This window comes from Saccopteryx bilineata, chromosome 4 (assembly GCF_036850765.1).
Source record: "Saccopteryx bilineata isolate mSacBil1 chromosome 4, mSacBil1_pri_phased_curated, whole genome shotgun sequence".
NCBI lineage: Eukaryota > Metazoa > Chordata > Mammalia > Chiroptera > Emballonuridae > Saccopteryx > Saccopteryx bilineata.
Window position 1 is genome coordinate 271,238,349 of NC_089493.1, and position 27,920 is coordinate 271,266,268.

General features: G+C 47.9%; 1 protein-coding gene across 3 annotated transcripts in view; it reads left to right on the forward strand.

Annotated features, from left to right (window-relative positions):
• GALNT17 (polypeptide N-acetylgalactosaminyltransferase 17) overlaps positions 1–27,920 on the forward strand; it is a 466,786-nt gene that overhangs the window by 436,783 nt on the left and 2,083 nt on the right. For all 3 annotated transcript variants that reach the window (XM_066274629.1, XM_066274630.1, XM_066274631.1), the window contains 2 exons: positions 2,296–2,391; positions 27,184–27,351. In XM_066274629.1, the coding sequence (XP_066130726.1) occupies positions 2,296–2,391; positions 27,184–27,351 (264 nt within the window). The remainder of the gene's footprint in view (positions 1–2,295; positions 2,392–27,183; positions 27,352–27,920) is intronic.

Here is a 27,920-nt window from a genome sequence, read left to right on the forward strand (position 1 = left end):
TCTAAATAAAAGTACAAGATCAGGATTGAATGATTTACATTTGGAGGGTGTGTTAAGAATAGCTACTACAAGTATAGAGCCAGATATTAAAAAAATAATAGGCGATGCAAAGCGCCTCAACATGTCACATTAGTTTTTGTTGTTGTTGTTAATTTGTTGTACTAAATTACTTACATTTATTCATAAACAAATTACATAATAAAATTTTATTTAATTAAACAAATCGTTTTTGTATTTAACATTTTTTAATTTTAATATTTTGTCCAGCCCCTGAAAAAAGTTTTCTTTCTAACCTGGCCCAGGGGCAAAAACTGTTGACTACTCCTGGGCTAGAGTGTTAAGTGAAAGAAATCAGACTCATCAAAATCAGTTTGTAACAAAACCCACCCTTATTCAGACAGCTCTGTTTGTAACACTCAACTCCTGCTGGTGCCTTTCACACCAGCCAGAGCCCTGGGCAGTGGGAAAGGAGTAGGCAGTGTGCAGCTGCAGCTCACACCGGCCCTTTCTCCTGTTCAGTTCCATTGCAGAGTCTGTCCCCAGGCCAATGAATATTTCTGGGTTGCATGCTCCTTTCTCTTTGCCTAGTTTTTTGTTGTTGTTTTTTTTTAACCTGGGCTGTTTTTTGTCTTTTAAATCTTTCTAGCCATTTGAATTATTTATGCCTAGCTCTTGATAACCTTATGATAACCTCTAATTAAAAAAGAATAAACCTCTGAGCCTCTGAAATGGAAAGTCACATTGTATGTATTCATGTAATCCCAGAACCTGAAGAGGCTGTCTCCTGACCTCTTCATCAACTTTTCAGTCTTTGTTCATGTGTAGTGTCCGGGATTTTGAACCCATACATTATTACACTTTATGTGCATTTTATACCACCTCCTTTAAGAATAATTTTGTTGTCAAGTTCAGTTTAGTGATGAAACTTCCTTTTGTTCAGACAACTGTACTGCAGTGCTCCCTCCTACTAGCTCTCATCGCCCCACCAGACACCAGCGCAGTGACAAAGGGAGACAGACACCTCTGAGCAAGTGTCTGCCTTGGCGTTTCTGCCTCACTGGACATCCGGTGTCTGTGCCCAGGCTTCCTTGACAATAATTCACTTTTCACTGGTTTTTAAAAATATATTTACCTCTATTAGCTGGGGTGACTTAAAATAACTTGTAAAGAAAGGTATGCATATGCTCTATGTCCTGACTCGTGCATGTATGGCATACTGTCTTCCCACATGCAGAAGCACTTCAGTGTGCCCCCAAACACTGGGCCACCAACTCTTACTCAGAACTCTGTGGTCAGCCCATACGACCCTTATGGCCGGAACTACCCTGTCCTCTACTTCACTTGTTCTCGTCTTTTCTCTTTTTCCTTTAAGGATTATTATATGAAATAGAACACATAGGCAATGTGCATAAAGCATACACATGCACACAATAGCATGAAGTAAGAATCTGTGTAACCACCACCTGGCTGAAACACAGAACATCGCCAGCATCACTCTCACTTATCCTTTTTAGCATTTAGCTCAGGAGCCACCTCCCCTTCATCTCTCTGAACCCCCTTCTTCCTTTATCTCTGGTCGGTTTGGTTTCCGTGGAGAATATACTCTGGAGGGGACCGTGTGTAAATGGGGAAGACCAGCACTGCCGTTCTCTCAGTGGCTGAGATTGCAGGGTGGTGGGTGGGGTGGACAGCCATATAGAACACAGTGCACCTGGAGGTCCGAATTAGGTAAGTCGTTTCTCGGGGACTTTTGTCTGTTCCTCCGCAGGTGCATTCTGCACACCCAGGATGGTGCCTGGCACAGCGCAGGCATTCAGTAAATATTCTTTGTACATACAAATAAAGATTGCTAGAGCTTTGTGTGATAGCAAGGCTGTTGCTTGCTTTTTCGATTACTGTTTTTCATGCCTCTATGCCAGTAGTGACCTGAGAAGCTGACCTATGGTTCTCAGGGTTATTATACCCAGTGTTGGTGCCGAAGCCCACTTTGGATAACCAATGGTGACCAGTGTTTTTATGTCCAGAAGTTTCCTGAGATCTTTATTGTGCTGGGGACAGGGGGTGCTGTTTGGGCGAGAGTCATAGGCCGACAGTTGTTGTCCACGGCATCCATTGAAGGACTCTTGTCTTTCGGTTGGAGGGAGCACCTCACAGATTCAGGCCTTGGTCCTTACATGGGGTGTCACTTGGCCTTCCCATTGAGTGGTTGGGACCAAGACATGGAAGAACAGTGGTTGGGCAGCGGCACCTCCATCAGATGAGCTCTGATGAGTGATGTCTTGCTTATTTTCACAGCTTCGCAACAACAAGGCGAAAGATGTCTGCCTGGACCAGGGACCGCTGGAGAACCACACAGCAATACTGTACCCATGCCATGGCTGGGGACCCCAGGTAGGAGCCATCTCTGACCAGGAAAAGAGTATATTCAATGGGGCTTTGTAGGATTTCTGGTAACTTCTGTTGTCCTCCACTAGGTAGTTGTTAACCGTTCTGTGGGGGCTTTCTGGTTGTTTCCCTGAGTCAGGGAAAGGGTTCACAAGTGGTTACATCAGCACAGATGTTAAGGGGATCAATGGGCATGTGTCATACTGAAAAGAAAATGTGAATAAACTTGAGAGGCCTTTGCTCATAGGTAAGTATATGTATTGTAATTATAACGAAATACACCTGCTTACAGCTTCAAAGAAAGAGTTAGCAGATTTCCTCATGAAAACCTGATGAACATGCCCACCTATATAGGTCATCATCAGTTTGGTGGTATGACTTGGTCTCTCAGTGTTGGGACAAGAGCCAGGTGCCAACTAGGAAGGAAAAAGGTGCTTGCAGTACATTTCAGAGAACACGGTGTTCTCTGATCTCTCAGGAGAATGCACAAGATAACTCAAAAAGCACAAAATGAGCAACCAACAAAGTGAAAACAAAGCCTTATAAAGAATTTCCTTTAACAATTCTGTGCTAACCAACAGGGTTCGTGTGTGTGTGTGTGTGTGTGTGCGCGCGCGCAAAGAGCTTAGTAGAAATTCTCTGAGATTGGGAATAAACATCCAAAAATGTCATTTCACTTGACATTTATAAAAATTTCAAACATTTTATGTCAACCAATAATGATAAAAGGCAAGATACAAATTGGGAAAACATTTATCATTCCGTTTCAGAGGAGCACTAGATGTTTGGCACAAAGCCAGACTCAGATTCTCCTGGGGAAGGAAGATACTGGACAAAATACACTGCAATGGCCTTGGCCAGTGGCTCAGTGGATAGATCGTTGGCCTAGTTTTTGGATGTTCTGAGTTCAATTCCTGGTCAGGGCACACAGAAGAAGCAACCATCTGCTTCTCTCCCCCCCCCCCATCCCTCGTCTCTCCCTCTTGCCTTCCTACAGCCAGTGGCTTGACTGGTTCAAGCATTGGCCCAGGGTACTGAGGCTAACTCCATTGGAGTGCATCAGCCTCAGGCACTAAAAATAGCTTAGTACTCAAGCATTGGCCTCCAATGGGTTTGACAGTTGGATCCCAGTTGGGGCACGTGCAGGAGTCTGCCTCACTATCTTGCCTCCTCTCACCTAAAAAAAGAAAAATATATTGTAAGCTCCTATCATTTTTTTCATGTCCAGTGAACACACATGTTCATGTGCACATTTATGTTCATACACACATACTCATTCATGCATTCAGAAGGCTCACAAGTTGTCTTTGCTCATCACACTTTGCTTTCCTATTAAGTCAGTACCTGGAAAGAGAAGAGGTGTGTTCCCTCTACTGTCACCACAGGTTGTTCTCAGAGTGCATACTCTTGGCCTCCCTTCAAGGTGAGGGGTCCTTTGAAGGAGTGATGCCAGACAGTCAAATCCTGAATCCTTTGGTCCTTACAACCACCCTGGGAGGTAGCAGGCAATATAAGGAAACTGAGGCATGGAAGGGAAAGTATTTGTCAGCAAAGCAGACTAGGACCCAGACCTTCTAGCACAGGGGTAGTCAACCTTTTTATACCTACCGCCCACTTTTATATCTCTGTTAGTAGTGACATTTTCTAACCGCCCACCAGTTCCACAGTAATGGTGATTTATAAAGTAGGGAAGTAACTTTACTTTATTAAATTTATAAAGCAGAGTTACAGCAAGTTAAAACATATAACAATAGTTACTTACCAAGTACTTATGTCGGATTTTTGCCAAGTTTGGCAGAATAAATCTTTATAAAATAACTTACTATCGTTAAATCTATCTTTTCATATAATAAATGAAATGAATACATACTTTGCTCCACTACCGCCCACCATGAAAGCTGGAACGCCCACTAGTGGGCGGTAGGGACCAGGTTGACAGCCACTGCTCTAGCACAACCAAAGCATTTTAAATTCAAATCTAATCTACTTAACTCAAGATTATTTGCTGAGCCCTACCACCATTTACCATTGGCTAAGAGTGCAGGTGGAGAGCAGGGGGCCGACTGGGAGGACCAGCGCCTTCCCATTGGGAAATGGGGCATTAGCATCAAAGGCAGTACGGACTAAAGGATCCAGTGAGTGTCTTTATCTAGTCATGTACTCCTTCTCTTACCAAACACGTCTTGATCGCCTACTGCCGATGCTACTCGCAGTTGTGTGTGGCAGTCGGTAAGACACCCACCCTGCTCTCAGTGGTTTCCACTTGAGGCCGGGAGGCAAGGGAAGAGGCAGGCAACCTACAGCATGGTACGGGTGGAAAGAGCAAGATGGCCCAGCCTGCTGGGTGCCGGGAGACAGAGGCGCCCGAGTTGGCGAGGGCTTAGGATGCAAGAGGGAAGGCGGTGCTGAGAAAGAAGAGAGAAGAGAATGCAGAGGCAGATCTGCAGGGGCCTGACCAGGAACGCTCCACGACACAGCTGCCTACACATCAGTGTGCGGAGGAATGTCCCGGAAGGCTTGTGAGAGCACCCACTACCGGGCCCCACCCCCAGAGTTTCTGAGTCAGGAAGTCAGGGTAGGGCCTGAGGTTCTGTGTTTCTAACAAGTTCCCAGATGATGGCCATGGTGCTGGGACTTGACCCTGAGGGTGAGGGAGTCACTGCTGGGCTTGTTTGGGGGAGTGTTATGTGTAGACTTGGCACAGAGAACCCGGCAGGAGTTTAGGGAGGCATGGGTGCCGTGGAGCCAGCCTGGCCTTTGGCCCCTGCTTCTACATGCAGTTTCCCCTCCTGGGGACCAAGGAGGGACACACCCTGGAAGCCTTGCTGATGTCAGGAATGTGTGTGGTGGGGAGCTGTGGCCTGCGAGTCGTGTCAAGTCAGACGCTGCATCTTGGGATGGGCCCAATGACAGGCCAGAGATGGACCACAGTGTGTCGCAGGCACGATGTTTGGAAGAGGAAGACTGGGACGCAGCAGCAGGCGGCCAGGAGGGCAGCAGGAGCCTGGACACTGAGCCCTGGGGATGTCTGCTTCTGGGCCACACTGCTGTCCATGACCATGGTTTAGGGACAGACCAGGAATAGCTTTAGAAGAACACTTAACTCCCAGGCTTCTTTGTCCAGTCCTCTACATAGGTGGCATGTGAACTGAGTACTTATTAGCTATGACATAATTAGATACTATTATATTTAAATATTTGCATAATAAAAACCTGGTCTGCAGAGCCAACTTCTATGAATGAGAAAAGGAGTGAGGAGAGTCTAATAAATGTCTCCCAGAGCTCTGAGGGCTCCTTCAGATGCCCTAGGCTTTTTATTTGAGGGGACAGGGGAACATTTTCTAACTCACTGGCAAGGCCTTGGCTAAACCTGAGGACCAGTTCACTGAACGGCTGTGTCTGTCTCCTGTGCCCGGTGGCCACCTCCTTCAAGGCCCTCTAAAGGCTACTTAGAACACCCTCTAATGCCCTTATGATGCTCATAGCTCCAAACATAGTCTGAGACAGACCCCCATGAACTTGACCTTCTTCACCCTTCCATCCAGAGCCTTTACTCCTCTTGCCTCCCCTCCTCAGGGTCAGAAATAGATCTGGCAGGTATGCCCATGTGCCCAGCTCCCAGACAACAAGGTCAAAATTTTCTGAATCTTCATCCTAAAGACGGGCACTTGTCTGCTCCCTGCAGAGACAGGAACCAGGCCCCAAGCCCTCCTCTCCTGCTGGGAGCTCAGTGGCATTCACAGTCCAGGACTGGGCCTTTGCTGGGAAATAGCTGGAATTTCCCTTTCCCCAGTTTCCCCCTCATGCAGAACTTCCCCCGAGTCATGCTCTTGCCGGGTGGCTGACTATGGAGTGGCAGACCGGATTAGGTGGCTCGCTGCTCCCTCCAGTTCTAGGATGCAAAGCTCTAAGTCGGCCGTGGGTGCCTTCTATCTGCTGACTTTTTAAAGTAAGTCTAATGTTTTTGTGTTCTACCACACGCTCAGAATTGGAGTGCACTCTCCCACTGCCTTCCAGCTGCCAGGCTGCCCCTCGCCTCGTCCAACACGGTTTCTTTCCTTCCTCCTCAGCAGCTCCCTGTATGCGAGGAGCAAGGAGTCGGCCCCTACCAGTCACATGCTTCGACATCTTTCTAATCTGCTTCATAAAGTGCTGTGGGTTAACAGAGACTGAATCAAGGCTCTGTAACAAGGCAACTCCCTGAAGAAGAATTGATGTTGCATGGACATTGTTAGCTTAATTAGTGGACTCTGTTGTAATTTATTATCCAACAGCAATTAAGCAGAGATAAAACAGGCACTGAGGAGGGTAATTTCCTACCTTGCAACATGTGTTTGTCAACAAGATGGAAACTGTTCCCAGCCACTCAGAGAGCCCGCTGCCTCGCGACAGTCTGGCAGTGAACTCGTGCCCAGCCTTGGGTTTGTCTGGTTACTGATTTGGATTAGACAAGCAGCCGTTTCTTTTCTGAGCCTAAGTTTTATTTAAAAATAGGGTGTTAAGGGCACAGCAGCAGCCTGACCAGGCGGTGGCACAGTTGATAGAGCATCAGACTGGGATACGGAGGACCCAGGTTTCAGACCCTGAGGTTGCCAGCTTGAGCGCGGGCTCATCTGGTTTGAGCAAAGCTCACCAGCTTGGACCCAAGGTCGCTGGCTTCAGCAAGGGGTTGTTATTCGGTGTGCTGTAGCCTCATGGTCAAGGCACATATGAGAAAGCAATCAACGAACAACTAAGATGCCTCAACAAAGAATTGATGCTTCTCATCTCTCTCCCTTCCTGTCTGTCTATCCCTATCTCTCTCTCTCTCTCTCTCTCTCTCTCTCTCTCTCTCTCTCTCACACACACACACACACACACACACACACAGGACACAGCAGCCTTTGGTGTCAGCATTTAGAGCAGGGTCTTGTCTAAGAATGCCACAGTTCCCCACCCCACTCCAAGCTGCTGCCATGGGTGGGTTCCCCACCCCCTACTCCAATGCTGCCATCCTGGGCCCAGGTCGAATGGGTCCCAAAATGAAACAGCCAAGGTCACCCCACAGGCGTGTGTGCCATGGGAATGGCCCTCTTCCAGGGAATGGACAGCTCACCCTGTCCACCCTCCCCATCCACTGCTTCCGATTTCCCTTGGTGGCGAAGGTCAAGAAGAGAGAAAGAGGTGGGCAGTGCTGGCCTGAGGGGCCCGGGGGCACATAGCATCTTCCCCACCCCTTCACTCCTCCGATGGCTCTGGAGCTGCTCTAAGCGGAGCTGCTTGCCCGAGGACCCAGCAGTGTAGCAGGCTGCCGTGTGGTCTGGAGCCATGGGTGCCAGCCCTGCCTACAGACAGCTCTGAGTGCCCGGGCCACAGACCTGGCTGGGCTGAGGCAGGGGGCCGAAATGCTGCTGCTGATAAACCCATCTCTATTTTGGTAACACGTTCAGTCCAATCAGGTTCGTAGTGGCTGCCCCTTTTCCTGATGAGAAAACTGAGGTTCAGAGAGCGCCATCCCACTCTTCAAACTAAAGCCCCGTGACTCCTGACGTGGAGTACTCGGCTGTGTCATCCGGGGAGCATCTCTGAAATCCTGAAACCCCCAGATGTTGTCATCTGGCCTACAGCAGGCCATGCTAGGAAGGGCTGAGCAAGCACAGGGCCATTGCTAGGCAGGTGGAATGTCAGACAAGGGGGGGCATCACCATATTTGGGGGACCATAAAGCAATTGGCCATGGCAAGTGGTAGAGGCTGGCCCACAGGGCAGGGACAGAGGACTGAGAGCCCAGGGCTTCCTACCCAGTGTGGTCCACGGGAGTGCTAGCTAGCCACCAAGAGCTCTTCACGAATGCTGATCCCTGTGTCCCAGCCCAGACATACTGAAAGTGGACCCAGGAATCTGCATGTTAACAGTCATCTGAAGTGCTTTTTATCCAATCACCACACTCCTTGGTCCTCTGTTATGGGCAAAGCTATGTGTCAGACACATCGTAGTGATAGCCTGTCTCTGTTTGCCCAACAGGTCCAGGTTATGCTTAGTGTCCCAAACTAATCTTTTAAATTTAGAATACTATTTGAGTTTTTATATAATTGGGCTCTTGGTAATGTATAGCTGCAGAATTCACTCTTTGTAACGTCTAGTTTGGTGAGCTTTGACAGACACACGGTCAAGTAACTCCACCACAAGCAAGATACGGAGCTGTTCCGCCACCCGCTCCGTTCTCGGAGCCTCTTCGTCGATAATCCCTGCCTCTGCCTCACGTGCTCTGTACACAGCAGATCTGAGGACCAGCTTTAACTGGGGGTGTACATGGGAGCCCCTACACGGATGGCGGCGCATGTGCTAACCTGAAACGTCCCCACTGGTTGCGACGGGGATCCTCCCAGTTGAGGGCCACAGCTCTCCAGTAGCCCAGGCCGTGGACAGGGCGTGACCAGCGCAGGGTCCGAGTGAAGTGGGGACTTGCAGGAGCATTCTGAAGCCGCTACTGGCTGTAGTGTGACATTCTTAAGATGAGGTGTGCACCGTGGAGGGGAACTGCAGGGTGTCGGGCTCTGTGCCAAGGACACAGATTCAGCGGGCTCCAGGGAGGTCACCACCAAGTCCCTTCTGTTTGTCCTTCTGTCAATACATTTTAGTCTCTCTCTTTCCCTTCTTTTCTAGAAGCTCACATTCCTCCCCTCAGTACATTAATCACCAGAATGACAGAAGAGAATTCTTTTATCTCATAATTAAATTTAATCTGATCTTGGACTTACTCTCTGATGGCTTCATCTCTTAAGCGATACATCATCCAACACCTTGTCATGATGATGCATTGTGCCAATAAGGCACAGTGCCCCTCTGGAGTGACAGGGTTCTGACGAGCTATTAGCATGAGGACGGAGCTTGGAAACGCAAGAACTGATGACATCCAGCAGCCTCTCGGCTTCCAAACCAAGTCATGGAAGGGTTGGGGTTCAGGGGATGGAGCCATTGAGATCACATTAGAGTTACCATCCCGGGAAAGATGGCCCCACAAACCAAGCCTGGGCTTCTGGGCAAGGGCTTCCCACATTGGATAGGAAGCAAACCCAGTCATTTCTTCTGATTCCTGGGCAGCACCGCGGTGGTCAAAGCAGGGAGCTTTAGACCTTGTAGGCAAACGGGGTTGGGGGAGTGAGGGCAGGGACGTTTTATGTTGGGAAAACCAACTGCATCCACAAAAGAGGGACAAGGGAAGACAGCAGAGCAAACACCAGTGCTGGTTTCCACTCCTGAAGCACGAGGCCATGGAGTTTCTGCACTGCTCACTCCCGTTCCCTGGGTCCTAGGCTACATGGTAAAAGCCTCCCCTGCACGTGGGTGAGACCCTCAGAAATCCATCCTGCCTTGTTGCGGACAGCGGGAATATTTAAGAGGCTTTTTGTTGTTGTTCCCTCTGCCTCATCTTCTCTAAAGATATTCAAAACATGTCTGATTTCATTATTTCAGGGTCATGCATCCCTGCCTGCTGGGTCCTGCCTCCATCAGCAGGCGTGTACCTCCCCCAGTGCCCGCGCTCTTTGTAGGTCTCCATTGAGGGCAGGCTTACCGTCTTTCTGCTTCCCAAGATTTTGACAGACCCGAGACTCTTTCTCTGCCATCTGCTTGGCTTCCCTGTTCGAGTGCCAGTTTCCAGTACCCTCCTTCTAATTATCCCTAAAAGCGGGTCCCGAAGTCCAGGTGCAGAGAGCTGAACGCTTGATTTCCTAGGTGGCGTGCAGAAGTAAATGCACGTGACGTTGGTCTTGCTCAAGGAGGACTCTGGGCTAAGGAGGAACTTCTGTACTATTTCTTTCTTCCTAGAATGGATTGAGAAGCGATCTTCCTAGAAAATCAGAATTACAGTCATAAATTGTTTTCCAATAGAGAGTCTTAATTAAAAGTTTCATACCTCCTTAGAATTTTAGTTGATTTTTCTCCAAACACAAAAAGTGATCCAGGCAGGCGTTTGTGTTACACATTAGGCAGGCTTGGAATAAGGGACTCAGACTGAACAGAGAGGTGATGGCCACAATTCCAACTGAACATTCCTACCTATCTCAGGGCTGTTAAATTCAAAGAAAGTCATTGCTAAGTTTTTCCTTTTCTACTAAAGACACAACAGCATTACAGTGAGTTTAAAAAATACAAATTTAAGTTATCCATAATCCTACCACCCTGAAACATCTATTATTATCATTTTGGAGGCTTGCTTTTAATCTTTTTTTTTTTTTAAGAAGAAGATATATTTCAGGAGTTTTATTTAGGTTGTTTTTATATCACTGAATTAATAAAGGAACAATACATGTCCTTCTGAAGGTCACAAAGGGGCAGGAGAGGCTGCTGGTGAGAAGGTATTCAGGACTTTAGCACTACAAGGTGCAGCGGAACTAGTGTAAAACATTAATTAGTTGGCCATCTCATTTAGAGGTTTTGTTTTGTTTTTGAGACAGAATCAGAGAGAGGGATAGACAGGAACGCAGAGAGATGAGAAGCATCAATCATCAGTTTTTCGTTGCAGCACTTTAGTTGTTCATTGATTGCTTTCTCATATGTGCCTTGACCATGGGGCTACAGTAGACCAAGTAACCTCTTGCTCAAGCCAGCAACCTTGGGTCCAAGCTGGTGAGCTTTGCTCAAACCAGATGAGCCCGCACTCAAGCTGGCGACCTCGGGGTCTCAAACCTGGATCTTCTGCATCCCAGTCCAACGCTCTATCCACTGCGCCACCGCCTGGTCAGGCTCATTTAGAGTTTTGATTTTTTGGGGGGTCAGCATTGTCCGTTGAATGATCATTTTGAAATATGTTGCTTATTTGGAATGGAGGATGTCTAACAGCGTGGCCAATCAGAATTAAAGGTGGGCCCAGGAGTTCAGGCCATTGGTCCAGGATGTCAGGGCCTTGGGAGGCTGGGTGCCCACTGGAGGAGGCCAGAGGAAGGCCAGATGTGGGTAGCCGAATATCTTAGGCTGTCCTCATCATACCATCTCCCTGGCTCAGGTAAAGTACCATGGGTCAGATAACATGCTGGAATTTCACCCACGTGGGGGCCACCAAAGGTGCCATGTACACACTGACGTTGGTTGCATGGCCTCCTTAGAGCTTCAGGGGGCTGAGCATCATAGGGGATGGCCCTGCTTTCATGGGACTCCTGTCCATCATCTTGACTGCCTGAGACTGCTCCCAGAAGACTAGGTTCATGTCCGTGAAATCTGTTCAGGGCCCGAGTCCGTGCCCCTCCACGGAGACTGAAGCATCAACTAGCCAGATCTTGAAGGTGAACCCCAGGAAGCCTTGCAGGAAGGCTTTGTGCACCAGAATGGCTGCTCGTCAGCTCAACCTCAGTGCCCTCCACATAAATAGCTGGTTTGACCATGAACAGACCAAGGTTTCGGGGGAAGGAAGATGAGTTCTAATTGGGGCAACATGAGCTTTGGGGAGAGAGGGCTTTGGGAATCCCAGGAGGGATGTCCTCCATGCAGTCAGACATTCCAACTCGGTGCTGAGGACTGACGGGGCTCCCGGGTGTATGCTGAGGGAGGTCAGAGCAGTGGTCCTGGAACAAACCCTAGGGCAGCTCCACGTCCAGTGGGCAGCAGAGCCAGAGCAGTGGACACCAGAAAGACATGTCACACCAACCAAGGAACAGTCGCGCCCGGTGTTGGTGCCTAGAGAAGCTAGAGCACGCTGCATGTTAGACACAGTAACAAAGCCACCATGGGTGAGAGGACTCCCGTGAGCGTGGAGTGGAAGCCAGACCAGAGTGGGTGCAGAGGAGGAAGGGAGGTGTGGAGGGAGAGACATGACGGAGAGAACTCTCCGGAAGCTAAGGACAGGTGGTATGGCAGCGGGGGACCAGAGCTGGAGAGCACGTTTAACCAGAGCGAAGGGGAGTGAAAAACTAAACAGGAGGGAACTAATTGCATTTCTCAAGCATTAGTGGGAAATGTAGAGAACACTGAGGATTTATGCTCGGGAAGTAACTGTTCTGTAATCTTAATTTGAACAAAACTAAATTTCCCCTGGGCCAAAGTATGGGATAAGAAAGCAGAAATTTAGGCCTTTCTTTCTTTTTTTTTTTTTTTTCCCGAGAGAAATATACAAATTTATCTTGACAGAAATATAGGAATAATCGACTGAGCTGCCAGCCCAGATTTACCCCTCTGAGAACCACAATTTTTAGCTCACCCGGCATAGTTCACAACACTGAAGGCCCCAAAGCTCAAGGAGGTATTCTTTCCAACCAAGGAGGTCCGGGCACATGGCGGGCCATCTACAAAGGCTTAGTGCTGAATGAAGAGTCACATGGCATATTAGCTGCTGGCAGGAAGAGCCAGGTGCTCCAGCCAGGCCTGTGTTCCGGCCGTGAGGTGAGCGCAGGATGGCCACAGCCCGGCACAAGCTCCAGGGTAGGTCCCTGAGCTCAGCGGGGAGGACAGAGACAGCAGCGTGAGGGGAGAGGGACCCGTCCCATTGGAGAGGTCCACAGTGAGGAGGGAACAGCCACTGTGCTCGTGGGAGTTCTGGCTTCTAGAATCAAGAGAATAAAATAGTCTTTTCTGTGGACAGTATTAAAAGGAAGGTACACCCACATTTTTTTAAGGTCATTGTCATTAGTTAAATGACATTATGCAAATGAACAGACCCAAAACAAGGCCTGGAGTAGAATGGCAGTTTGGTGATGTGGGAAAGCTGGACCTGAGTCTCGGGGCTGGGTCCATGTCCTAATGTCTTCACCTCCACTCACACATGAACGCCATACTCGGGCCCACGTCTGCCTCCTCTGTTAAGGTTCTGAGTGCCTGGAGGCCAAGGCGGATCGAGTAGAATAGAGGGTTTGCCAGGGACTCTCCAGGGAACGTGCCCGGAGCAGACGGCCGGCACAGCTCTTCTGATCCCACTGCGGAGGGGTGAGCGACAGTGCGGGTCAGGGATGGGAGGCCACGAGAGCTAAGTGCCTGGGGCAACAGGTGGCACAGGGGTTGCTGAGCTGAGTGCCACCAGTCCTGTGTGAGGCTGAGCCTTCCAGGAATCTGGTCTGTTCCAGGCAAGGGCATATTGGGTCTGGATCAAACCAGGAAAGGGAACTGGGGGAGGGGTAAAGAACCACAGAGGCAGAGCAAGGGGCGGTCCCCCAGCCTTCCCTGGGTCAAGGGTCCAACACAAGAAACCCACTGACCCAGCCCAAGAGAGCCCAACGAGCTGGACACCAGCCTGGGGGCCCTTGACTCCCTAGCACTATTGCTGGAGTGCTTGGGGCAGCAAGCCCTGACCTAGGGGACAAGTGGCTCTGGGAGAGGACAGGAAGCTAGAGTGTCTGAGTGCCAGGAAGGAGCTAGGGATGGGAACTGCTGGCCCCATGAGGCCACTCGGAAGCCTGTAGGGAAGAACAGAAGTCTGCCGTGAAGCAGAAGCCGGCCCCGCCTTCCACTGCGCGCTGGTTAAGGATATGAGAATAACAGGCCTACAGGACTCACAGTGCGCCACACCCCCTTCTTCTCATTCATTTAATTCCATAACTACCCTATGAGGCAAATCCTACAATTATCCCCATTTGAAGAGGAGGAAACAGTCCCATAGGGCTAGTGTAACTGGCCTAGGCTCATAAAACCATTAAGAGGCAGAGCTTGGATTTCATAAGCAGGCTTCAGAGTCTGGGTCCTTAACCATATCATATTCTGCCCCTTTGATGACACAGCACAAAGCCAGGGATGCCCTTTTAACTGGCAAAATGAAAAAGTAAGATGGACTGAACGAAGATTTCAGTAAAAAGGGAGCGGAGTGTGTGCCAGCACTTCCATGCTGTACCCGGGATACAATCCTACCCTCCTACTGCGCACACGGAAACAGGAAAGAAATGCACCTGCTATTAAAACATCGGAGTCTTTGCTGCTCCAACCGATTTAGCAATCTGGGTGAGCTTGGAAGGCATGCATGGAAATGGACTCCTGACCCCTGGGAGCTACAGTCAGCTATACTGCTCACCATCCCCTCTCCCCGTTGGCTCTTCTGACCCTCCTGATGGGGCTCCCCATACTCAGACCCCTCTCCAACAGGCCCTGACTCTCTCCGTAAAGCTCTGTGGGCCAGACCCTGCCACCCTCCCACCTCCATTGGCCCTGCTGCTGATCCATCCACTCCTGCACCTCTCCCTGCAGGAAAATTGATCCAAGGTTTCATGGCTCAAATACGTCTCCCGACTCGTTCTAATTAGCAAGCGCATTTTCTGAAACCGTGAGGCTTTAATACAGCAGGATGAGTCACCAGGGAGGGAAGGGAGAAGACTGAGGAGGGAGGCCCGGGACCATCCCACCTCCCGGAACTGGCTCCCTGCAAAAGCAGCTGATTCTCAAACGTGCCTTCTGAGCTCTCAGATAGATATATTTAATGAACCTTATTGAAGTATTAGATAACTACGATAAAGTGCGTCTATTTAGAGTTTAATTTGATGAATTTTGATAGGTGGACACTTCCGGGAACTGCCTCCCCCAATCAGAATACAGAACATTTTCATTTCCCCTCCCCCAGAATTCCTCCAGCCCCTCTTCTCTACCCCAGCTCCCAGACAGCCACCACTCGATCACTTTAACATACACTGTGGATACATTGCTTTCTTTTCTGCACTCAGTTTGGAAGCTGGCCTGCCCCAGACAGTGATGAAGAAAGGCTGTTTGTTTTTGAGACTATGCATGCACCCGTGGAGTCACCAGAAACCATTGTTATCTCTAGCCACACGACGAAGAAATTCACTCCGAAGCAGGCCTGAATCGATGGAACCCATCTCTCCGTCTCCTGAGTAGAAGCTGTGTACACTGCATTTTTCATTTAGCTATGGTTTCCTACACTGACGAGGGCTGATTGTAAAGTGATGAGAAAGACCCTTAACACGAAAGCAATTGCAAGCCATGCTTTTATTGACATTCCGATGGATTTTGCTATGTTCCAGAGTCATTCCACAATTATTTGGCTGGCTTTTGTTTATCTGGCCATACCCTGAATGTTTTAGTTTTCCCTCAAGGCTGTTAAATTTGGGTTAATACTTGTGTGTGCTTCTTAGATCTTCTTAAATAGAATTTCTTTTCCTCCTAAATGAGAATTAACTGTATTTGAGCTCGGAGGGTTTTTTCCCCTAATGCATTAGTGTTGTGGCTAATGATGTTCATTTCTCCTCTTGGGCCCAGCAGCCAAACCTAGAAGGATTCCATTCAATTCAAAAGACATTTATAGAGCATCCACTTTTTGAAAGATACTTTTCTTGGTCCTTATGCTGTACAAAAATGGGTAGGGGAGGGCCTGGCCAGTTGGCTCAGTGGTAGAGCGTCGGCCTGGCGTGCAGGAGTCCCGGGTTCAATTCCCGGCCAGGGCACACAGGAGAAGCGCCCATCTGCTTCTCCACGCCTCTGTCTCTTCTTCCTCTCTGTCTCTCTCTTCCCCTCCTGCAGCCAAGGCTCCACTGGAGCAAAGTTGGCCCGGGCGCTGGGGGTGGCTCCATGGCCTCTGCCTCAGGCGCTAGAATGGCTCTGGTTGCAACAGAGCGACACCCCAGACAAGTGACTTGGGATTTCACAAAAACAGCCAAGAGTCTTCCCTAAATGGAGGATATCCCCACCCTACCCTACCATCTCCACGGTCCACAAAGCCCCCACCCAGATGGGATCTCTTCAACTTACATAATTATATGTTTTATGAATGTATTTTTTCATGCTATAAGTTTTTGTTGTGATTGTTTTAGGCTATCTGTACCTTACCCTTTTTTTTTTTGTATCTTCCTGAAGTTGGAAACAGGGAGGCAGGCAGTCAGACAGACTCCCGCATGCGCCCAACTGGGATCCACTCAGCATGCCCACCAGGGGGCGATGCTCTGCCCAATCACAACAAAAACTTATAGCATGAAAAAATACATTCATAAAACATATAATTATGTAAGTTGAAGAGATCCCATCTGGGTGGGGGCTTTGTGGACCGTGGAGATGGTAGGGTAGGGTGGGGATATCCTCCATTTAGGGAAGACTCTTGGCTGTTTTTGTGAAATCCCAAGTCACTTGTCAGACTAAGCCAAGAAGCTGAGAATTAAGCCCAGTGATGGGATTCCAATAATTTAACAACTAGTTCTCTGCCCTAATGACCATTTTAAGTATAATATATGTGTGTGTATATGTATTTGGTATATATATATATATATATATATACCAAAATGTAATTTATTATTTCATGCATTTAATACTTAAATAAGAACAATAAAAGAGGTACACAAAACTAGATTGATATGAGTTTTAAAATATTAATGATAAACTGTTAAATAATACCTGACAAAAAGTGTTAAGATATTTCCATATGGCTTGCTGATTGGCATCCTCACTTGCAAATTTTTTCACCTGTAGAGGAATGAACATTTCTACAGGTGCTTAGAATACGCTGTTGCGCAGGGGAACGTTAGAAAAGAATAAGGAATGTAACCTTGTGATTTCCACATTGGGTGGCTGCCAGAATCCTGATTACAAGTGCCATTTTAACAACTGGTTCGCCAAACTCAACAAAAAATTAGGTATCGGTCCTGCTGAACCTGTGTGAACCGGCTGAATCCCACTACTGGTTAAGCCTGAAAAGGCATCTTGGGGCCCCGTAGAGGAATGTCATGGTAAAAATTTGCTCTTAAATCAGTGGGCAGCAGGAGCAACTGAAGGCTGAGGCAAGGGATGATATGATTTGAACCTGCAGGATTGAGTAAGACAGATGGGAACTGGAAAGGCCTGTAGGTAGAAGGTCCAGTTACAAAGCTACTGCAGCGATTTAGGTCCCAGATGGGTCTCACCTGGGATATTAGGTGGAAATATACAAAAGAGACACATGGAGGGAGGAATTGTAAGACTTTTAACATTAGTGACAAAGAAGAAGGAGGGATTCACGTTTACATAAAGTGGTGATTCAAGTCTATAAACCTAGAGCCTGGGAGAGATCAGGGCAATGCAATTCAGTTGTCTGTTGAGGATAACTGAAAGAGTGAGAGTCAACAAGCTTCAGGCAGTCACGGACTCAGAGGAGGAAGCTTCACGCACTGGCCCCTATGTAGCAGATGGTGCGTGAACACAAGCTTCAGGGTTACCTTGGCAACAGTGAGCATCATACTGAAGTGCCAAACTCCACAGAGAGCAGCTTGGCCATCATTTTATAGGTGAGCATATAGACAGATGATGAGATAGTGACCAACAGTAGAGAAAATTAGATCATTTGTAAGGTCTTTCTAGTACTATATAACTAGATAGATCATCTACAACAAATCCAATTAGTTAAACTTTCTAGGTGCACAAAAGCAATTTTATCCATTAGCTTTTGCTGAGTAATAAATCACCCCAAGACATATGCAGATAAACAAAGTCTGAGTGGGTTTACCACAACAATCATTAAAGGAACTTCTAAGGAAGGTACTTCAGTGAGCCCAGAAGAATGTCTTGAAGCAAGAATGAATCCCAAATAAAGAAATTTGTAAACATCTAAGTAGATCTAAACAAATATTTCTTACTAAAATAATAAGAACAATGTCTCTTTGTCCGCCTGGGGAAATACATCCAAAAGACTGAACAGTTAAAAGGAGGTTATCAGATTTGCATCCTAGTGTTCTTGAATTTTATTGAGTGGAAGTGGATGTTAAGATATTGAATAACACTAGATTTTGCTAAGGGTGTTACTGGCTAAATTTCAAGAGTGAACAATAAAAAATAGAAATAGAATATAATTTCCAAATTCGTAGAAGGAAACAATGACATGCGATAACATTTGAACAAATAACCCAAAATACAACCAATCCCAACAAAGCAGATAGAGGAAAAAAAGCAAACAGAGAAGGCTAGACACACAGAAAGTACAAAGAAAGATGGTACAAATAAGTCCAAATAATTTTTAAAAATAAACTAATTCTTCTGGTTAAGAGACAGAGACTGTCAGCTTAAATCTTTTAAATTCCAGTAGTGTTCTGTTTTCAAGAGACATATTTAAAACACAAAGGAAGACAAATGTTGAAAGTAAAAGGACGGGACAGGGAATGGCAGGCAAAGTCCAAAGAGCAGAAAGTTGGCACGACTACATTAGTATCAGACAAAGCAGCCTTCCAAACAAGGTGCACTCTTAAAGATGAAGTGTCCTTTCAGGTGATGAAAGAGTCACCTCGCCAGGAAGATAGAGTCATTCTTAACCTGGATGCACCTCTCGAATCTGTCATGGTCCCTCCACCTTCAGTGTCGCCATTTGAGTTCCGTCCTTTCTCAGCCCCTGGACTTTTTATCATGCCCTGCTTCTATTCATTCTCCACTCAGCAGTCAGTGCGGTCATCCTCCTACAAGTCAGATGTTTCCTCATGATAGAGCCTCAATTTCTGGGCATGATGTGTCCGTATGGTGCAGTCTCATCTACATTGTACTCACCCCTTTCCACTTCTGCCCCATCATAGCTGTTAATATTCCATCATTTCCCCTGGTCTCCAGGCCTTTGGACAGTCTCCTGCTTTGTCTGGTCTGATCTGCCTTCTCCTCTTCATTGGATTGACCTAAACACCCTCCCCCCCAACCCTGGGAAGCCGCCTCTGCCCTCCCTCTTCCGGATTGGGGCTCCTCCTGTTTTGGTTCTAAGAAGACATACAGTATATGTCATAGCATCATTTCACACTCTGTCGTATCCTTGCCTCTTTCCTTCCCTGCCTACCTGAGTAAAGTGTGAGCTCCTTGAAGGCAGGTACTGTGTCTTTCATTCATGATGTCAACAAGAATTTGCTGGGCACCTCCTGTGTGCCAGGCACTCTTCTAAGAGCTGGGGCTGTGAACAAAAACCAAAACGACAAACAAAACCTCTGCCTTCATGCCTCTCACATTCTAGTGCAGGAAGCCGGACAACTGATTCTATAAATAAGGAAAATATATAGTCTATTAGAAGATAATATGTTCTTTTCTTTTTTTTTTTTCTTTCTTTTTTTTTTTTTTTTTTTCCGAAGCTGGAAACGGGGAGAGACAGTCAGACAGACTCCCGCATGCGCCCGACCGGGATCCACCGGGCATACCCACCAGGGGGCAACGCTCTGCCCACCAGGGGGCGACGCTCTGCCGCTACCAGAGCCACTCCAGCGCCTGGGGCAGAGGCCAAGGAGCCATCCCCAGTGCCCGGGCCATCTTTTGCTCCAACGGAGCCTCGGCTGCGGGAGGGGAAGAGAGAGACAGAGAGGAAGGAGGAGGGGTGGAGAAGCAAATGGGTGCTTCTCCTATGTGCCCTGGCCGGGAATCGAACCCGGGTCCCCCGCACGCCAGGCCAACGCTCTACCGCTGAGCCAACCGGCCAGGGCGATAATATGTTCTTGGAGAGAAATAAAGCAAGGGGAGGGAGAAGGAGCAACAGGTAGAGGTGAAATTTTAAATAAGATGGTGCAGAGAGAGAACCACCAAGAAGACAGCCTTTTGGCAGAAACTTGAAAGAGGTGAGGAAGTGAACCATTCATATATTTGGAGGAAGAGCATTCAAGAGAGAAGGACCAGCAGGTGCAAAATGCTCTGAGCAGGAGAAAACATGTCCTGTTAAGAGACCAGCAAGGAGGCCAGGGTGACTGGAGTGAATGAGGAAGGGCCAGCATGGTGGGAGTTGAGCTCAGGGGGCTTTTATTAGACTGTGTTGGCCTTGTCGTCCATAGGAAAGATTTTGGACTTTTATTCTTGGTGAGATGAGAAGACTTTGGAGGATGTTAAGCAGAGGAATAGCATGGCCAGACTCCAATTTAAAGTAATACCGTTTTAAATAATACAATATTTTAAAAGTGGTCGCTCTGAATGCACTTCATTAGGAAAATGAAAGGGAGGCAAGGGTGGAAGTTGGGAGACGGATCACGAGGCCATTGTACTCATCTAGTTGAGAGATCCAGGTGGCTTGAAACAGGCCATGGAGGTGAAGTCTGGATGTGCTTGGCTAATGGGTTGAATATGGTGGTCAGAGGAAGAGGTGAGGAAAGAGTGAAGCCAGTGTGTTTGGCCTAAGCAACTGGAAGAATGGAGTAGTCATTACCAAGATGGAAGAGATGTTGGATGAGGGTCAGGAAAGGGTACAAAGGGAAGGAGGACTTTGGTTTGGGCCATGGAAATTTAAAATGATTATTGACATCCAAGTAATATGTCAATGAGGACTTAGCTATACAAATCTGGAACTGAGGCGACAGTTTGGTTCGGGGAGAGAAATTGGGCACAATTAACAAAGTTACCATACAGATACTACCAAAAGCCCTGGGAATGGCAAGCTCTCCATGAGAACGGAGCACAGGGAAGAGGGGCTGTCACCTGCACCCAGCACAGCATCCGGCCCCCAGGCAGTGCCCAGTATGAAGATGAAAAAGCAATTAAAGTTGGCAATTAATGGGTCTTGTTGACCTTCAAGAGAGCAACTGCCATGAATAGTGGTGGTCGGAGTCAAACTGCAAGGCGCTGGAGGCATTAGAGAGAGGAAATGCAAGGGCAAAATTCGGACGTAACAGCTGTGGCTGGAAGAGGTTTTCTGGGCAGAAAGGTTTGGGTTTGTTTGCAGCGTGGAAGAAATGAAAGAGGCGGGAGAAATAATGACATGAGGTTCCTGCAGAATGAGGAGAGGGAAGAGGCTGAAAGGGAGCGAAGAAATGTGCAGGAAGTCAAGTGGTTGAGGAGCCGGAGAGATAACTTCTGAACAAAGTGGGAGACACGATCCTCTGAGGGCAGCGAAGGCCCAGGGCACCACACGAGGGGTTGAGGAGGAAGGACACAGTTTTTAAATCTAGACCCTGATTTAGATTAAGGGTTAGGGGTGGGAAAGATATTGGCGGACAGAGAGTCACAAGAGGTGAATGAAAAGATGAGAGAGCAGGGGTGAGGCCCAGGCACGGTAGAATGCGGGTGGGTCTTCAGTGGGTGAGGGCGGTTGGCACCTGGCCCTGGCCTCCTGGAAGCAGGGACCAAGAGGACAGGCAGAACCAGCAGTTCTGGATGACGATGAGGTACCCAAATGGTAGCCTGTGGTTCCCAGAAGATGACACTGCTTGGACTAGCGATGAACATCCCAAAGAGGAAAGGAAGAAAACAGTAACGTTACACTGGCATCAAGAAAGACAAAATACTTAGGAATAAATGTAACCAAAACAGAGTAAGACTTGTACACTGAAAACTAGAAAACACTGTTGAAAGGAATGAAAGACCTAAACAAAAAGGGCGCCCTGGGTTCACGGGCGGGAAGACCCACCTGTGTGAAGGTGGCAGTGCTCTCCTGTTAATCTAGAGTCAGTGCAATAGCTATCAAATTCTAGCTGCCTTTTCTACAGAAATGGAAAAGCTGATCCTAAAATTTATATGAGCCTGACCAGGCGGTAGCACAGTGGATAGAGCGTCGGACTGGGACACAGAGGACCCAGGTTCGAGACCCCGAGGTCACCAGCTTGAGCGCAGGCTCATCTGGTTTGAGCAAAGCTCACCAGCTTGGACCCAAGGTCACTGGCTCGAGCAAGGGGTTACTCGGTCTTGAGCAAGGGGTCACTCGGTCTGCTGCAGCCCCACGGTCAAGGCACATATGAGAAAGCAATCAATGAACAACTAAGGTGTCGCAATGCGCAACAAAAAACTAATGATTGATGTTTCTCATCTCTCTGTTCCTGTCTCTCTGTCCCTGTCTATCCCTCTCTCTTTAAAAAAAAAAAAAAAAAAAAAAAGTCCCATTAAAATTTCTATGAAAATACAAGGGACCCAGAATAGCCAGAACAATATTGAAAAAGAAGAACAAATTCTAAAACTTACTACAAAGGTGTGGTATCGCAGAAGGGTAGCCAAGATAAATGGAGTAGAACGAGGCACTGAGTCTGGAAATCAGCCGCTCATTTAAAGTCAGTTGATTTTTAAAGGTGATGACAAGACAAGTCAGTAGTGAAAGAAGAGTGTTTTTGACATATGGTGCTGGGACAACCAGACATCCACACGAAAACAGAAACAATTTGGACCCGTGCTGTATATGGGTGGGCAACAGTAGCTTTACAGTTGTTCGTATGGAGAAATACAAATTAATAAATAATAATGCAGGATTTTTAAAAATATATTATAATTCCTTTCTGTATTTTCATATCTTTTTTTTTTTTTTTTCATTTTTCTGAAGCTGGAAACAGGGAGAGACAGTCAGACAGACTCCCGCATGCGCCCAACTGGGATCCACCCGGCACGCCCACCATGGGGCAACGCTCTGCCCACCAGGGGGCAATGCTCTGCCCATCCTGGGCGTCGCCATGTTGCGACCAGAACCACTCTAGCGCCTGAGGCAGAGGCCACAGAGCCATCCCCAGCGCCCGGGCCATCTTTGCTCCAATGGAGCCTTGGCTGCGGGAGGGGAAGAGAGAAACAGAGAGGAAAGCGCGGCGGAGGGGTGGAGAAGCAAATGGGCGCTTCTCCTGTGTGCCCTGGCCGGGAATCGAACCCGGGTCCTCCGCACGCTAGGCCGACGCTCTACCGCTGAGCCAATGTATTTTCATATCTTGTCATTATAAATCTTACATATATAATTTGCGTCCTCACAACTGTAAACCTACTTTTGCCCACCCTGTATAAAAATTAATTCAAAATGGATCAAAGACCTAAGTGGCAGAGCTAAAACTCAAATAGTCTTAGAAAGTGGAGTAAACCTTCATGACCTTGGATTTGGCAGTGGTTCTGAGCTATGATACCAAAGCACAAGTAACCAAAGAGAAAATAGATTAATTGGACTTCATCAAAATTAAAATCCTTTGTGCTTCAAGAAAAGCACCATCAAGAAAGTGAAAAAACAATCGACAGAATGGGAGAAAATATTAACAGATTGTTCATCTGAACTAGGTCTGGCATCAAGAAATAGAAAGAATTTTTACAACTAGACAATAAAAAGACAAATGACCCAATTTAAAAATAGATGAAAGATCTGAATAGACATTTCTCCAAAGGAGATATACAAATGGCTGATAATCACAGGAAAAGATGCTTACCATCATTAGTTATTAAGTAAGTGCAAGTCAAAGCCACAATTGGATACCATTTCACACCCGCTAGGATAGCTAGAATTTTTTTAAAAAAAATTTTAAACCACAATAACAAAAGTTGTCTGGGATTTGGAGAAATTGAAATCCTGATTCGTGCTGGTGGGGATGGAAAATGCTGCAGCTGCTTTGAGAACAGTTTGACAGCTTCTCGAAAATTTAAACACAGACTTACCATATGACCCAACAATTAGCAATTCTACTCCTAGATATATACCTAAGAGAACTGAAAACATATGTTCACACAAAACCCTATGCATGAGTGTTCGTAGCAGCATATTGCCTAGTAGCCCGAAGTGGAAACAACCGAAACACTCATCGCCCAGCGTGCGCCTCCATGTTGCTCCCAAGACTTGACAGGAGATGACGGGATGAGTTAGAGAAGGCAGTGTGGGATGCAGAGAATTGCACTGGGGTCTAGGAGTGCGGAGCCAGAGAGTCCCAGAGGAAGGCCAACATACAGCATTTCCAGGCAGGGGAAGAGCCAGAGCAAAGCCCTGGAGGCAGGGAAGTCTGTTAGGCATCCCGAGGACAGGGAGCAGAGGTGTTTAAGGAGGGAGGGCAGGGGTGGGAAGTGGTGGGCAGTGGACTAGGCGGACTCCCAACTAGGAGTGGCGCAGAAAGGGGGATCGGGTTGTCAGTTCTCAGCGCTCACCACCCTCCTGCCTTGTGAAGCCCCCTGGCCCTCTCAGACCACAGCACCTCTCCTCGGACTCCGGCCTTTTGGCTGGGCCAGCAGAATCCATTCACGCGGCCTGGTACTTCTGGTGTGAGGACAGAAATCCTGCAGGTCCCCCTCAGCCGCCCTGCCCGCCCCAGTGCCCGCATGGCTTGGGGCTGGTGTGTGTGGCCTTTGCAAGTCCTAGCGGCCTGGGTCTCATCGTTTTCACACTTTAACAGACCTCAGAAAGGAGAAAACCTAACTCCCAGTGGCACTTAGCTTCGCTCTTTTAACATCTGGGTCACAGATATGTTTAGTTAATTAATGTTCTTGGCGCTGCTCATTTGCCTGCTGGATAATAGATTGATTCATAATTTCAATAAGCAGCTGTGTCTATCTCTCCCCCGAACATAAAGGCAGCTTGCCGTCTTTCATCACTTTGCATTTGGTGAATTTAAATATATTCAGAGGCATTGTTTAGGGAGGGATGGAGGAGAGTTTGATTTTCTTATCGTTTTGCCTTGAACAGTTATTCTGACTTGGAACTAATTTGAGTTTAAAGCACATGCTACCCACATCTCTCTCAAGTGCACTTACTGAACTCCCTGTCACTTGTTTCGGAGGGACAAGGAAGGCTCCCCTTTTGGGATCAGAGCAGAGAGGTTCTGAGTAACTTCCACCAGGAGCTTAAAGCCCCTGAGGATAGTCTTATCCACTGGAGAAGAGGCACTCCTGTCCCTGAGCCGATCTGCTTTCCGGCCCATTCCTGCCAGAAATGCCCAGGCTCTCAGGAGGAGGACAGGATCACTTGGGAGGAGGCCCCTCTGCTGTTCAGCTGCTGGGCCAGTGCCTCCAACCACAGGGTCTTTAAGGACCCATGAGAGGCCAGGCCCCAGCCAGGTGACCAGATGTCTTCATGTCTTGGTTTCCTCATATTTAAAATGGGGTGAGTAATACAGCACCTATTTCACCAGGCTTGATGACAATCCCACTGTTTAGCCTCTGTGCAGCCTTAGAAATGATGCGGAGTATGCCTTCACTACCTGCGAGCTGGTAATCTTACTTACTTTATTAGGAATCATATGAATGATCATCACTCTGCCTCTTAGAATTGCAAGCACAAACAGGAAGGCCGTGCTTGCCTCTCTCACTGCCCTCATCACCCTCCATCCTGTCAGTGGGAACACAGCCCCATCCTTCTATTCCCCAGAGCCTGTCCCCACGCTGGACACAAAGAGGATTCTTCAAAACATGCATGTAGAGTTGAAATGTAGATAGGTTTCTTTTAAAAAAAAAATGAGGATGTTTACCACATTCACAAACACATTTTTGAGCACCTGGTCTGTGGTTGCTCTCCTAGCAAGGAATGAAATGAATTAGACACAGTCCCTTCCCCTAAAGGAGTGTGAATGGCAGGTGAACGTATTGATTTGTTCAAAAGTTGGAATACAGAGTTTTCAACAACATGGACAGGCAGGAGAAGGGAGGCCACTGAAATTGTATGAGCCCTGCTAGGGAAAGAATCGGCAGGCCACAATACCGTCTCTATATTAGTTAGCTATTGCTGCATAACCAACATCTCAAATTTAGTGGCATAAAACAATATACATTTATTTTTGCTCATGCGTGTATAAGTCAGCTGGATGGTTCTGTGATCTGGACCAGGCTCAGCTGATTTTGGTGGGATTCATCAATCTCCTATCAGCTAGCAGGTTGGCAGAGGGCTCCTAGGGGCTCCTGGTCTTCAGTGACCTCCTCTAATTCCTGAGCTTACTGCCATGGTGGCAGAGGGTTTCATGAGGGAAGAAGTATGCTAGGTCTAATTTAGGAACAAGCACATGCCCACTTCTGCTACATTCTGTTGGCCAAAGCAAGTCACCAATATTCAAGATATGCAGAATTAGACTCCACTCGACGGAAATTGCTGCAGAGTCACATTAGTAACGGTGTGCGGAAGGAAGAGTTTTGCAATCTCCCACAATCCCTTGCTTTGCAAAAAGCAAGGACCAGGACTGTGTGGCACGTTTAGGATATTATAAATAATGTTGCAGTAAATAACCTGTATTAAACTTTGTTCACAGTTCTGATTATTTCCTTGGAATAGATTTCTAAAAGTGGATTTATTACTGAGTCCAAGGAGAAGAACGTTTTAAGAGCACCAAGTGTACATTTTGAAATCTCCTTTTTGCAAGGTTGTAACAATTTACCCTCCCTCTAGCTCATCTTATGCTAACCTTGGCAAAATGGGAATAAGTTTCTTTTTATTTTTTTAATGTGCCATCTCATTGCTGTTTCATTTATTTTCAAACCTGTGAGGTTGAACGCTTTTTAATAATGTCTGTTTCTTCTTTCGTGCACTGCCTCTTTGGGCGCTTTGCAGCAAGGTAGATGCAATTAATCCCCGATTACAAATGAGGAGGAAATGGAGACTCAGAAAGGTTCAGTGAATTATTCAAGGTGGCCTAGCCAGCTGGAAGCAGAGCCTGGCTTCCAGGAAATCACTGTCCTGGTCTTTCACGCACTCCTGTGCCCCTGTATTGCTGGACAGAGGCTGAACTCCAGAAACGTTGCTGAGGACATGCTTAGAAAAGAATCAGGGACTGGCCTTGAGGAATCTGCATCCAGGCTCAGCAAAGCAGAGAGCTTCCGGGGCAGGGCTCACCTTGTGAGTTGGGTGTGTGACAGGCCTGAGATGGTGGCCAGGACTGCAGCACTGACAGAGGCACGGGTAATGTAAGGTCCACCGAGAGGAATCACGCACAGGCTGAATGGGGAAGACAACGTTTATGGCTACATCTGGGTGCAGACGGGCTGAAGCCGAACAAGGAGTCAGCAGCTAGTGCTGCTTGTCGAGCTCCTTTTACAGGGGCGAGGGTGGGAGAGCAGTTGCTGCGCCAAGGGCTTGTCTAGTTTGCCAGAGCACTCTGTCCGTGGTGACTTCGTAGACATGCGGGGAATCAGCTGCCAGGCATCTTCCCGTGGAGGGCGGGGGAGAAAAGCTCTGCGCTTTCCGGTGAGACGTGCAGACCTGAGCCCTGTTTTCCTCCGGGGTCTCACCTCCCGCCCCGCTCCCCTGCTCCTCTGCTCTCTCTCTCTCTCTCTCTCTCCTCAGCTCGCCCGCTACACCAAGGAGGGCTTTCTGCACTTGGGAGCCCTGGGGACCACCACGCTCCTCCCCGACACCCGCTGCCTGGTAGACAACTCCAAGAGCCGGTTGCCCCAGCTGCTTGACTGCGACAAGGTCAAGAGTAGCCTGTCCAAGCGGTGGAATTTCATCCAGGTGAGTGCCCCACGGACAGGGCTGGCACCCCAGGGTGGGTGAGAATGCCTAAGACCGCAGGACAGTCTGCTTTCCCAAGGGTACCCAGCAAAGTACGCGGAAGGTCTCCCAGCCCTGGGCCAGGCGCCTGGACCCAAAGCGTATTTGGGGGTAATTGGTGGGGGGATTTCTGTGGGAAACAGCCTTCTGGATCCCTTCAGGAGCTCTAGGCTGGGTTGGCTCTGATAAACTTTGGAAGGAGTGTGGGGGTGGTAATTTTCCTGAAATCTGCTAAGTACCTACAGCCAGTAGGATTAAGAAAGTCAGACCTCAGCCCTGGCTGGTGGCTCAGTGGATAGATTGTTGGCTGGGAATATGGACACCCTGGGTTCGATTGCTGGTTCGGGCACACAGGAGAAGCGACCATCTGCTTCTCTCCCCCTCCCTCTTCCCCTTCTCTCCCTCTTCCCCTCCAGCAGCTGGTGGCTCAGTTAGTTAGAGGGTATGTCCTAGACACTGAGGATAGTTTGGTTGATCTGGGTGCATCAGCCTCAGACGCTAAAAATAGCTCAGTTCTTGAGCATAGGCTC